At 52.9% G+C, this 13,494-nt stretch overlaps 1 protein-coding gene across 1 annotated transcript in view; it reads left to right on the forward strand.

Annotated features, from left to right (window-relative positions):
- The window catches only part of PTRF (polymerase I and transcript release factor), a 13,478-nt gene extending 614 nt beyond the window's left edge, over positions 1 to 12,864 (forward strand). The window contains exons 2-4 of the mRNA XM_010843103.1: positions 111 to 350; positions 5,608 to 5,802; positions 10,273 to 12,864. Coding sequence (XP_010841405.1) covers positions 111 to 350; positions 5,608 to 5,802; positions 10,273 to 10,974 — 1,137 coding nt within the window. The 3' untranslated portion in view covers positions 10,975 to 12,864. The remainder of the gene's footprint in view (positions 1 to 110; positions 351 to 5,607; positions 5,803 to 10,272) is intronic.
- Positions 12,865 to 13,494: the final 630 nt, after the last annotated feature.

Below are 13,494 nucleotides of genomic sequence, written 5' to 3' on the forward strand. Positions count from 1 at the left end.
GCGGGGGCCGCGGCTGCCAGCACGCCCCCACGGACCCCGCATCTGCCTTGGCCGCCCACGCCGCCCCTCGCTGCGATCTTCTCCCGCCTCCCGGCACTTTCGGCCTTTAGGGACACCCTAACCCGCGGCGCGCCCCTACTCCTCGGCCTGTTGGAAGCAGCCGCGCGAGGGTGGTGGCCCGCGGCGTGCCGAGTCCTGAAGGGTCTGGTGGAGGGGAGGGGACAGCACCCCCAACCTTGGCCCCGCGGTCGGGGCGCGGTGAATCACCCCGCATGCCTGCTGGGGCGGCCGAGGAGCCGGAGGACAAGCGGCCGGAGGCTGGCGCGCCCCAGGCTCCGCCCAGTCAGCTTGTTGCTTCCTTTGCACCTCTCCCCGTTCTTCCCGCCTGGAAAAAAATGGGAGTTTTTGTATCCTAACCCCAAGTAAACCAGGGCATCTCAGGATCGCTGCTCTTCTCTACTCTGTCGCCCAAATTCCATTAGGGACGGGTCTGAGCCGAGGGCTCGGTGATCTTGGGTGGGGTGGGAACGTGCCCAGCCTCGTATTTCTGCTTCCCTCGGGCCTGGTTGATGTTCCCACCCCAAGGAGGTGAGATCGTGGGGGCCGAGGGGTTAATCTGTGTCCCCTCGCTCCCCTCCCCGCACCGAAGGGAATGGGAAAAAAAGAAGGCCCGACTTCCCACATCTCCCCAGGGAGAGGGCCTCTGTCTGGGAGATGTGGTTTCACTGACAGCTCAGAGGCCCTCCTTAGCTGTGTTCTGAGTGACCATCAGGGATGCCGCGAGGTCCTTGGTTTGGTCAATGTGGTGGAGCTAAGAGAAATGCAGATTGAAATAAGCAAGTTCGGGGGCAGTAGATATGAGTGAGCTGGCACTCATCTGAGAATAAGGTGGTGGGACAGAGGCTGCAAGGTTGCTCCCCCCTTTCTCCTCCCCCCAGGAACTCCTCCCAAGAGGTACTCGACCTTTAAACAGTTTACTTCACTGCCCCCCCTCCCCCCAAATACGCACTAACTGATAGAAAACATTTACCCAGAATTGTTTCTACTGAATTTAACTGCTCCGAGGAAGCAGAATGGGGTGAGGTAGGCGGGTGAGATTTTTTAAGATAACTGCCTAGCACTGGGGTGCATCAAACGAAGGAGAAGAGGGCAGGGTTCTGGGACAGCGGGCCCCCTCTATCTTCTCTCCATAGCCTGGTGTGGGAGAGAGGAGCCACGAAGGGCTTGAATGGTTGACCCTTCTCATTCAAAATGTCCCAGACCACAGGACCTGGGAAAGTTCTCAGCCTGGAGGTAAACCTCCTTATGTCAAAGATAGAGATTCTGAGAGACTTGGCAGAGGCCAACGGTGTGTCTGTTACTGCCTCTAGCCAGTTGGCACAGATTGTGTATCTGTGTATTGTGTATCCACGGTGGGGAGTGGGGCTTAATCACAGGCTGGCTTTGATTGCATCAAGGCCAGTAGGGGACAGAGGGTTGATGTAGAAGGAATGACTCAAGCTGGAGATCCTGAGCCCCCAAACCATAGGGGAAATAACTAATACCTAAAGTGGTCCCAACCCACAGTGAAGCTCTGGGGAAAAAAATCCCAGCAACATGGGTGGGGCCCAAGGCAGCAGAACTTCCCTGAGTTACAGAGCAGATGTTCCAGGTGGGGGTGAGGGGGTGGGGTACTCAGCTGTTGGAGGAAAGCAGAGGCTGCTCCTCCCTGAGGCCTGCAGGCCTGGGAAGAGAATGAGGTAAAAATAGCCTCATGCCTTGGCAGACCTAATAGGGAAGCTTGGGGGCAGCAACATTTATGATAAAGTTGGGCTGAGGGGGTAGGATGTTTGGGTGGCCAGGCAGAGAGATCTGGGGAAAGGCTGTCCTGGGATGATGTGAGTTTTCCAGTTGGGGAGGGGATGAGGTGTTCTCTACTGCAGAGGCGGGAGGTGATGATGTGGCAAAAGGGAGACGTGGAGGGAGCCTGAAGGGGTGGGAAGGCCCCAGCTGTGGGATCAGGCCATTTGGTTTACCACACCTTTTTCCCGGGGGATAACAGAGGGAATCCCTTGTGTGGTCCCACCCAAATTCAGGGAACTGCTAGGCATGATTTCACACGTTAAGTTTGCATTTGACATCCCTCCCCTTCACACACACACACACTCATGAAATTCAGCCCTTCCCATCACAGGATATCAGAGCCCTCACCTTGAACTCACTTCTGAGTCATTATTGTCTTTCTTTGGCATTTCCCTCCTTGTCTCCCAAACAAAAACAGCAGTTTGGCGTCCCATCCTATCAGGCAACACCTCACTAGGCAACAACAGCCAGTGAGGAAGAGAAGTGAATCCTACTAGTAACTGAGGGGTCAGTGGACCAAGAACTGCTAGGAAGACCAGGCCAAATACAGCCCCTTGCAAATAGGAGCAGCTGTGCTCAGTAAGGAGGGCTTCCCAGATGGCTCAGCAGTAAACAATCTGCCTGCCAAGCAGGAGACTCCGGTTCGATCCCTGGCTCGGGAAAGAAATGTCAACCCACTGCAGTATTCTTGCTTGGAAAATCCCATGGACGGAGGAGCCTGGCAGGCTACAGTTCATGGGGTCGCAAAGAGTCAGACATGACTGAATGACTTCACTAGCTAGCTAGTCCTCTTGCCTGGAAATTTACATGGACAGGGGAACCTAGTGGGCAATAGACCATAGGGTCGAAAACAGCTGGACACAGCTCAGTGACCAAACAGCAGCAGCAACAGTGCTCATTAAGGAGCCAATTCTCCCAAGCCAATTCTCCTAATCCTAATACCCAATCCTAGTTTGGATGTTATTAGAGTTCTTTTAGAATCCAGAAAGGGAGGCTAAAATGGAAATAAACGTGTTCTGAAGTAGTTTTGATGAAGCAGTTAGTGACCTACATTTGGACCCATCAGACCTGCTCCAAGGGCTTGAGGGCAGGACCAGGACGCATTTAAGGGCTTAGGTGGCACATGGGCATTAAAGGGGTGGAAACCAGGGCTGGTGTGAGGGCCTGCTGGCTTCTCCTCCTCAAATCCTAACCCAGACTATAGCTCCTCCCTGGACTCAAAGCAAATCGGGGCTACCTGGTTCCAGAAGAAGCCCACACTTTTGTCCAAAAAAATCATCCCAACTTGGGGCTCTGGTCCCTCTCACCCCTTGGTGACCTAGTGGAGAGTGTTTACCATATGCTTCCTCCAAAAAGCTAAGTTTGGGTTGTTTTTCCTGGTCACTGGATACAAGTGTTAGTTGCTCAGTTGTATCTGACTCTGCAACCCCATGGACTGTAGCCCGCCAGGCTCCTCTGTCCACTGAATTCTCCAGGCAAGAATACTGGAGTTGGTTGCCATTCCCTTCTCCAGGGGATCTTCCTGACCCAGGGATCTAATCTGAGTCTCCCACATCGTGGGCAGATTCTTTACTGTCTGAACCACCAGAGAATCCAAAAATCTACCACTGGATCCAAAACAGGGAGCATATTCTTAGAGGTATTCCTAAGACCAAAGGAAATCATACTCTTCCCTCTGATTTTTTTAAAGTGAAGTCTGACTATTGAAAAGGTCAAAATCAGAAAAGGAGGAAATGGGCAATTGACAGGGAGAGGGAATGTCACAAAGATGAGTGGTGGTTTGTTCCATTATTTTGAACTACCATTGTGAATAGTTCATCATTCTGTCACTATAGACTTTTTGAGCTGGAGGATGCTTTGGAGATAGTCAACTTCAGCTGTTTCATTTTGTAGTGGAGGAAGCTGAGGTCCCCAGAGGGGAAGTCACTTGCCTATTGCCACTCAAGCATTTGGGGGTCACAGCTGAGGCAAGGGCCCAGGGGTACCCCCTTCTTCTGCTATACTCTCTGCTCCTTGCTTCCTCCTTCTTTTCTTGGGCTATGCAGCAGAAATCGGGGTGGGGGGAGGCTAGCCCTAAGCAAGGACAGTCCTGGCTTCTTCATTCTCTGAGGGAGATAGCTGCCCAGTTCTGGCACTGGGACAAATGTGTGTGTGTGTGTATGAAGGCACATGTGTTAGGATGTGTATGCGTGAAGGTGTGTGTGAGGGTGTGCATGTGAGGGTATGTGTGTAGGGGGTATGTGTGGAGGTGTGTGTGTGAGAGCGTTGTGTGTGAGGGTGTGTGTGGGGGGTATGTGTGGAGGTGTGTGTGTAACTGTGTGTGTGAGAGCACTTGTGTGTGAGGGTGTGTGTGTTGAGGGTGTGTGTGAGGGAATGTGTGTGTGTGAGAGTGCTTGTGTGAAGGTGTGTGTGAAGGGGTGTGTGGGGGTATGTGTAGAGGTGTGTGTGTAAGGGTGTGTGTGTGAGAGCACTCATGTGTGAAGGTGTGTGTGTTGAGGGTGTGTGTGAGGGAATGTGTGTGTGTGTGAGGGTACGTGTGGGGGGTTTGTGTGGAGGTGTGTGTGTAAGGGTGTGTGTGTGAGAGCACTTGTGTATGAGGGTGTGTGTGTTGAGGGTGTGTGTGAGGGAATGTGTGTGTGTGTGAGGGTGTGTGTATGCAGTGTTAGCTGAGTGGCTAAGGTGGGTGGCCATAGCTGCTCAGCCTCATAGTGCTGAAGCTGAGGCAATGTGTGGTCCCTGTATCCTAAAGGGAAGGTGGGCACTTGCTGTGTTGGGTTTTGTGGCTGCACACCTTGACACTGTTGTCGCTGGAGTCTGGCAGTCCCAAATGTCCCTCTCCCCTGACTTCTCATGACTCCAGAGCAAGAGCGGCAGCTCAGCCCCTCAGGAGGGAGAGTTGGGAGCTGCTGCTGGGTGCCTCAGGACCTAGGCTCATGGGTCATTAAAACAGCTTGTTTTTTTTTTTCTTTTGGCCCTCCCAAAAGACATGGCATGAGGGATCTTAATTCCCCAACCAGGGATTGAACCTGTGCCCCCTTCAGTGGAAGCGAGAAGCCCTAACCACTGGACCACTAGGGAATGCCCAAAATTAGCTTGGTTTTTGGTCCTGATTCCTCTGTGCTCCTGGGTGTCTGATAGCCCATGAGTCGGGGGTGGGGGGTGGCGGATGGGAGGAAGGGAGGCAGGAGGTGGGGATTAGGCCAAAGGGAAATAGCCAGGACGTCCCTCGTCCATGCCTCGCCCTCCTTATCCAGGGCGGCGCCCATGCCCACCCTGCCTGGGGGAATAACTGGGATCAGCTGCCTCTGACTCAAGACAGTGAAGTTGTTTGCCTTCTCTTTTCCTCCTTGGAGACTCCTCAGATGGAGTCTAACAAGTGGCCTCTTAGAAAACTCCTTCCCCGCCCCCAGCAGCCTCTTGCCTCCACCACTCCAACCCCTCATAGCATCATTCCACGACCATAGCTGGGTCGGGGTAGAAGGCAGGAGACCAAGGATGGGACTGGGGAAGATTCTAGAGGGAGGATAGGACGGGGTTCTGATTAAATTGTGCTTATTAATTCACGGGCCTGGGTTTGTCCCCATTTCCACTCCAGGGCCCTCTTGATGGAGCCTTGAAAGTGTGGTGTCTTTCCATCCTAATATTTGTGTGCTCCCCTCCCCTCTACTCACCAGCCCCAGTTCTGCATGCCAACCAAGGCCTCCTCCTCCCACACCCATCCGCACCCACCCCAAGCCCCACTTAAACCCCTTTTCCTCATCTTAGCCCAAGAAGAAGCTGAATGCACCCTCAGACCGGGCCACACCCAAGATCGTGCCTTTTGATCTTCTGCCTGAGACTGAGCCTTTTGACCTGAAGCCTGAGACAGTGCCTGACCTCCCACCCTTTGACCAGACGCCTAGGACCCTGCCCTATTACCCAGAGCCCACTGGGCCTCTGCCCACCCCTGAGGAGCCGACAGCCGGTGGGGGTGCTTAGGGTCTCCTGGCTCACGTGGAGGGGCCGTGGGCGTGGCATGTCATGAATCCAGTCCAGCTCACTGCTTAGCAGCGGCCAGTCTGGAATGGCCAGTCTCTTCTAAGCCACTGCCTCTTGTGAGTGGGTGACGGGTACTGTGCAAACACTCGCGTTATGGAATGTTCAGGCAATCCGGTGGGCGGTCATGGGAAAGGGCGCTCCTCTACCTCTTGGCTTCCATCTTAATAGTAGATGCTCCAGACACCATACCTGAGTTGCACCCACTGCTGCCTGCATGAGATTGCCTGCAACTTCCATGCTTCTGGTTTTTTCTTATTTAATTGGAAGACAATTACTTTACAATATTGTGATGTTTTGCCCTACCTCAGCACGAATCGGCCATAGGTATACGTGTGTCCCCTCCACCCTGAACCCTGCCCAGGCTTCTGATTGACCTTCCCCCCACTTCCACCTCCTCCTCAGGGACAGGCCAGTTTGGCTCGAGGGCCATTTTTACAGAGGGCCCTCATGAGGCCCAGGCCAGGGGTCTGTTCTGTGCCCTTTCCATGCCCCTCCTGCAGCTGGGGAAAACTTTTACACTTATTTTTTCCAGTTTTTTTTTTTTTTCCAGAAAATGTTTTGCAAAGAGATCCCTTATGTTTGCCAGATCCTGCCTTTGGCAGGGCACCCAAAAGCTGCCAACTCAGAGAGGCCAGGAGGGGGTACACTTTTGCTGGATCTGGCCTACCTATGGCACAGTGTTTCTCCATTTTTTTTTTTTTTTTCACATGATCATTCTTCTAAGGAGTCCTTTTAGACATTTTTCTTCCTAATTGTCCTCTTCCCCATGAAATTTTAACACTATATGTATACTATATATACCTGGACTCCCCCAACACCCCACCCAAGAACCAATTTCTACCCACTTTGGGGCAACATCCTCCCACATGCTAGAGTGTCATGCTAAAGCAGAAAAAAAGGTCCCTTCTGCCTTCAGTGTGTCTCACCCCCTTGTCCTGACCACCTAAAGTAGAGGTCCCGAGTTTTTAAGACTTCCCTATCTCTCACCTCTCCCCTAGTCTGTACCCTCCTCTGACACACTCTCTGAGCAGATCCCAGGTCTCCGAATGACCTCTCCAGTATCTTCTCTGGTCATTCCAGGCAGTGGTTGGGAACAGAACTGGCTAGCTCTAAGTCAAGAAAGACCCTACCCAGAGCCATATCATACGTGTCCCTTCTCCCTGACAAATGTGAAGTGCCTGGCCAAGGACCAGGCACGAAGTAGGTGCTCGAGTAAATCACATAAAAATCTTCCTAAGGCAGAGGAGCTTAAGTTTATATAGTGAGGTTGGGGAGAGGAGAGGAAGGGGCTGGAAGCTGTCTTATGGCTCCTCTTAAATTCATCCCAGACTGGTGCTTTCCTGGGTTAGGGAGCTGTGTGTGCTTGGTGGGGGGTCGGGGCGGTGGGGAGACAATGGAAGCTGTGCATGCTTTTGTTCAGACCTGGTCATTAAAGCTAACTCTGGAAACCAAGCCTGTTGGGACTGGTGGTTTTGTTTAATAAAAATATAGAAACAGAACAAGCAGAGCTCTCCCTTCTTGCCACCCTGAGGCCCCTCCTATGACTTAGGAGCTCTGCCAGGGAAATAGGGGTGGGACAGGGGTACCCGGCCTCTGTGCCCAGGGTTGGGGGAGGTGCTTTGGGATTCTGTTGCTGGTTGTTGTAGCAACAGGCGAAACGGGTGGGCCCAAGACAGCACTCCAAAGCTGTGAGTCATAGGGGAAACCTGGCTTGGAAACAGAGAGAAAAGACAAAATCCATTAATGGAGGGAAAAAGCTAAAGTCATAGTGGTATACCCTCTCCAGGGCCAATTCACTGGATATTATCTCGGACTTAGGTCAAATGGTTTCTTTCCCTATCCCCTGACCTTCCACCAAGAAAGCAATTCCTCTGGTGTAAGCTATTGCTCTAGAGGAAGCCTCACGATGAAGGGCAATATATATATATACACCATTCTAGTCTGGCGGAGACAACTCCAAATCCTCCCCTCACTGGGATTGCTCCCTGATGTTGTATTTGAGACCTCTCATCAGGCACTAAGAAGATGGGATTGGCTACAAGAAGTCTGGAACTCTCTCTCCAGCCTTGTTCACAATTCAAGCTTTATCTAAGAAGCCAGAGGCCAGGAAAACCAGCCAGCTCAGGCTTTAGAGGTTGGACAGAGCAAAGGGGAGAATCAGGGATGCCAGGGTGGGGCACAGAGACAATGTGGATCTGTTTTCCAGCAGCAGGGACTGTTTCCTGGCTCTTCCCCACCCATCACACTTAATCCTTCCCTTAATTCATCCACATTGCCTGAGCTTTAGTGAAAGGAGGCGTTCTCCTAACTTTGGTGGTGTGGGTGGATTTTTAGACTAGGAGGCTGTGAAGGAGAAATCAGAGCTGACATTTTTTGATGCTAGGGCTGCCAGTAAATTCTGGGTGGAGATGAATTAAGAAGTAACAGGGGAAAAAAAAAAAAAAGAAGTAACAGGGAGTTTAGATGATAGTCCTAAAATGTTGTGTAAGAGAGAGGACTCTGGTAGCAGGTGGAGAGAAGTGATTGCAAAAGGAGACCCAAAGTGTACAACTGGGAATCAGAGGGACTGCTAAGACTGGCTGGGACCCTCCCACACTCAGAGTGAGGAAAATACCCCTTCAATGCCTCTGCAAGTGATAAGAAGCAGAGGGCTAGATAGAATGCTGCAGAATGCCCACGATAGTACCCAGCCAGCTGTGGCAGGTAGAGACTACAAGTCCCAGCATGCCCTGAGCTCAGGTCACCTTGCCTGCTGGGAGGTGTAGTTGAGTAATGAGAGCCTGAGATGGCTTGGTGCCCAGCAGAGCTGGTGCCCAGTTTGGGAGAAGAGGTGAAGCCAGCATTCCTTCTTTGTCCCTGCTAATGATATTGACAGGGAGGGAAGGAAGTTGGGAGGAGGTGTTCCTAGTTTTCAATGTAAACCAGGAAACTCTGTGGGGATGTAGATGGGAGGGAAGAGGAAAGAGGTTGGGGGCTGGGGAAGGAATTTCTATAGCAGGTGGTGCAGAGATACCAAGCAGCCAACACAAATGTGTACGTGTTTGTGTGTGTTTATAGGAGGGGTCAGTTTATGTTGCCTCATTTTTCTCAGATGGGGTTTTCTTACAATTCTGTGAAACGATCTTCAGAAAACCTATTCCCTATCATTCCTTTGTACAATGTACCTAAAGAAGTGAATCTGGGTCAAAGAGACTTTTGGGTTTTGTATTTTGGGCCAAAAACAAACCCATTCTGGGTTATGTCCTCTTTTCCTTTCTGGGCTCAATCTCCCCTACCTTCTGGTGAGAGGTGATCCTGAGATTCTGAAATGTAGGTCCAGAGTCAGGATCTTGGAAAGTCTTCCCGGAATGGAAAACAGTGCTGGTGCTGGGTCTTCCCAGGAGAAGAACTGGCTCTGAGATCTAGGATCTCGCCATTCTACTCCTGGCTCTTGAGCTCCTGTCTGGGGTGGGGGGCGGGTTGTGTAGTGAAGCAAGAATAGAAAAGCAATCCCTCCTTTCCATTCCAAGGCAGGGATGTCAGAACCAGAAGAAACCTCCAGGTTGGGAAGAAAACATGTTCTCAGCTCCCAGACAGCTTCTTCCTCTTTCCTCAATTTCTACATAGCGATGGAGAATGACCATTGGTGGAACCAAACCGTATGGGGAGAGTAGGGAGATCATTAACTCCCCTTCCCTAATACTGGTTCTTCTGAAACTATACGAAGTCTGGGAAACGCGCTCCCTTGAAAGTAAACCTACCTTCAAGTTACCCTACTTCGGGGTCGCCTGAGATCGGCTGTGAGCTCACCCCTCAACCCAAACAAACTACCCAAAGCCTTTTGGGTCTGGCTCGGGCAGTGTGGGGCTCTGTGCACCAGAGGGCGCTCTGCCCATTTCCAAAGTTCGATTGTGAGCTCTGGGAGGCAAAGGGTAAGAAGTGGTTTAACACGGGTGGTTGCAGGGCTTGAGGAGCGGGTTGGAGAGCCGCAGAGATACTTGACCGAAGTGCGAAAACAGGCCAGATTCTGATCCGAAGCTCGGTTCCCTCTTTACTCTGTATATGTGCTTAGTCACTCAGTCGTATCCAACTCTTTGCGACCCCAGGGACTGTAGCCCGCCAGGCTCCTCTGTTCATGGCGATTCTCCAGGCTACAGTAGGTTGCCTTGCCCTTCTCCAGGTCTACTTACTATTCATTCAACACATATTTGAGTGCTCACGAAGTGTTCAGCTCGGTGCCAGGCGCTGGGGGTACCAGCGCAGGAGTCCAGGCCGATTTCACAGGTACCACGCACTTGCCAGCATCACGGGTGCCAATGCCCGGCCCCGGGTTCGCCCAGAGTCCCCCCAAGTCTTCGCCCAACTCTCCAGCTCTGCCCCCACCCTCATCTGTTCCCTCTGATCTCCCTTTAGGATGAAGTGAAACTGCCGGCCAAAGTGAGCATAGGGAAGTCGCTGAAAGAGTCGGAGACGCTGCCCGAGAAGGAGGGCGACGAGCTGGCCGAGGGCGAGCGGCCAGAGGAGGACGCGGCGGCGCTCGAGCTGTCGTCGGACGAGGCGGTGGAGGTGGAGGAAGTCATCGAGGAGTCGCGCGCAGAGCGCATCAAGCGCAGCGGCCTGCGGCGCGTGGACGACTTCAAGAAGGCCTTCTCCAAGGAGAAGATGGAGAAGACCAAAGTGCGCACGCGCGAAAACCTGGAGAGGACCCGCCTCAAGACAAAGGAGAACCTGGAGAAGACGCGGCACACCCTGGAGAAGCGCATGAACAAGTTGGGCACGCGCCTGGTCCCCGCCGAGCGCCGCGAGAAGCTCAAGAGCTCGCGAGACAAGCTGCGTAAGTCCTTCACGCCCGACCACGTGGTCTACGCGCGCTCCAAGACCGCGGTCTACAAGGTGCCGCCCTTCACGTTCCACGTCAAGAAGATCCGCGAGGGCCAGGTGGAGGTGCTGAAGGCCACGGAGATGGTGGAGGTGGGCGCCGAGGAGGAGGAGGGCGGCGCGGAGCGCGGCGAGGCAGCAGACCTGCTGCGCGGGAGCAGCCCCGACGTGCACACGCTGCTGGAGATCACGGAGGAGTCGGACGCCGTGCTGGTGGACAAGAGCGACAGCGACTGAGCCGGGCGCGGGGCTGTGCCCGGAAGGCCGCGCCGCCCCGCTTCTCCCCGCCCCCGCCCCGATTCCTTTCCCTCTACGAACTTTCTCTTTCGCATTCTTTCTCTCTCTCTGCCCCAAATGGGCTGAGATATTTTTAAATCGAGAACACCTCCCCACAACGAGCACCCCCTCCAAGTCTTACAGCTATTAAGACGAGGGGGAGGCAGCCTGCACCATGGACATCCCCATTGTAGGCGTAGGCTGGGTGGAAATGCAGAGGGCGGTGATTCGTGTCCTGGGGATCCAAGTCGGGAATCCTAGAGGAAATTGCTGTCGTTTCCGTGATTAGGCCCAGGCTTGGGGCAGGCTGCCTTCTCCCCGCCCCCCACCCCTACACACACACGCTTACCCGGCTGCTGTCACACACAAACACACACACACGCTTACCCGGCTGCTGTCACACACAAACACACACACACTCACACACACACACGCTTACCCGGCTGCTGTCATTCCTGTTCACTGAGCTCTTCTTTCTCATTCTGATCTCTGGCGGCTTCAAAGCCAAAATTACCATGAAAGGGCCCCTTGCCCACACGGGAGACCCCATACTGGAAGGATTTGAAAGCAGCTTTTGGGAGTATCTGGCCTGCCGTTTCTGGGGTCGCACAGAGTCGGACAAGACTGAAGCGACTTAGCAATAGCAGCATCAGGGCAGTGTCAGAGAGAGAGCAGAGTAAGCCATGACCCTACATGAGGGTCTAGCACAGGCTGTATCTGCAAAAGGTCCCAGTAAGGAAGGCTGGATCCAGGCAGAGCTCTGGGGGAGGGAGGGAGGGCACTTCATGTTTATGCATCTTCGCAAAGGTGCCCATGGCTATGGCTCTGAAGGAAAGCAGAAAATAGTAGAAGGTGGAAATGGGTGAAAAGAGAATGCTCATTAGTAGCAGGAGAAACACAGGACAAGGATCCCATCTTATTGGGGTTCTCAGAGGACAGCAGGACAATTTTTCAGGACTAGTAGGTAGGGCAGTATGAGAAACCCATCATCCAAGAAGAGAGAGGTAAGCCTTACCCCTTACCTCTACTGGTTATGGTGCCCCCAGGGACAGCCCATTTCTCATAGCCCAGAAAATTAGGGTCCCAGAAGAGGGCAGCACCAGGGTCCAGAAAGCTGGTATTATAGTTAGGAGGGAGGCTGATGGGAAAGAGACCAGATGCTAAAGGCCAGGTCACCAAGTTGAGAGCAGGAGAAGGGGAGAGGAGAGTAAGGAATTCCTGTGTGTAGGGCAGCCCGGCCTTGGCTCACTCCTGGCAGTTTTTTTTCAAGATCCTTCCCTAGAGCTAGTATCATAAAGCTGTAGAACATGCCAAGACCTCCGTAGCCTTGTGAGTTCCTCTCCTGAATCTTTGGGGTGAGAGGGATGCTGCTTCCAGTTCAAAGGCCTGACTTCTGATCAGGTTCTCCTCAGGACACTTCAGTCTCCCTGTTCTTCCCCCATAAAGGGAACTTGTCAGAAGCAAGGACACCCCCCTCACCCCCAAGTCACAGCCCGAAGAGGAGAGCTGAAGCTCCCTCCTTCTCCCCTCACCCCTTCTGCCTTATCTTCCCTGCTCTGCATTTTAGAAAATTGCAGCTAATTGTTTTAAGGGCTGGAGGGAGGGAGTCCGGGGACACACCTTTTATACAACACAAAGCTTTGCTCCCCCCCCACCCTTGGTTCCCTTCTCTCTTCCAAATGGTTGGAGACACATCAGCTGAGGGAGGATGGGGATTGTGGGACGAGGTTCCTTGGTGCTGAAGGGGCCTGAGTTGTGGGCAGATACAGTTTCCTGTGGGCTCTGGGGAGCCTCTCGTGTTGCTGTGTCCTGGTGAGCAGCCCGACCAATAAACCTGCTTTTCTAAAAGGATCTGTGTTGGATTGTATTCTTCGAAGGCAGTTACATAGGATGAGTTCCAGAGAACAGGAGGGAACCAGGGAATGAAAGAGAGACACTGCTAGTTTAAACGTGCAGCATTTGCCTGGATGGGAAGTGGGACTGGGGTATTACAATTATCCCACTTAGAAATGGGAAGACATACACACAGAGTAACTTGTCTAACGTCCCATAGGTGGTAAGTGCTGGAGCTGGGATTTTAAGTCAGGCACCCTGGCTCCAGTTTCACCGTGTCTGTAATCCTGTAGTGTCTAGACTGCTTCTCTGCCTTCAGAGCCTTAGCCCTCCAGACCCACCCAGTTACTCTACTCAGCCTGAGCTCTGCCCCCAGCAAATTCAGGCTGCCAAATCCGTCCTGTGGGAGGCAGCCTAGGGGAGAGGAAAAGTCAGAGGCTGAATGTCATAGAAAAAGGATTCTGGTGCGTGCTAGAGATGCCAGTCATAGCCACACAGCATATTTCATTCTCCCTACAGCCCTGGGATGGGCACCTCTTTCATTGTCTGTACACCCTCTCTTCCTCATGAGCAGCCAGCCCTACCTGCTCACAAGTTATGGATTTCCTAGAGCAAAGAAAACAAATTGTCATGTGAGTTCTGCCAGCA

This window comes from Bison bison, unplaced genomic scaffold (genome assembly GCF_000754665.1).
Source record: "Bison bison bison isolate TAMUID 2011002044 unplaced genomic scaffold, Bison_UMD1.0 scf7180017864180, whole genome shotgun sequence".
Classification (NCBI taxonomy): Eukaryota; Metazoa; Chordata; class Mammalia; order Artiodactyla; family Bovidae; genus Bison; species Bison bison.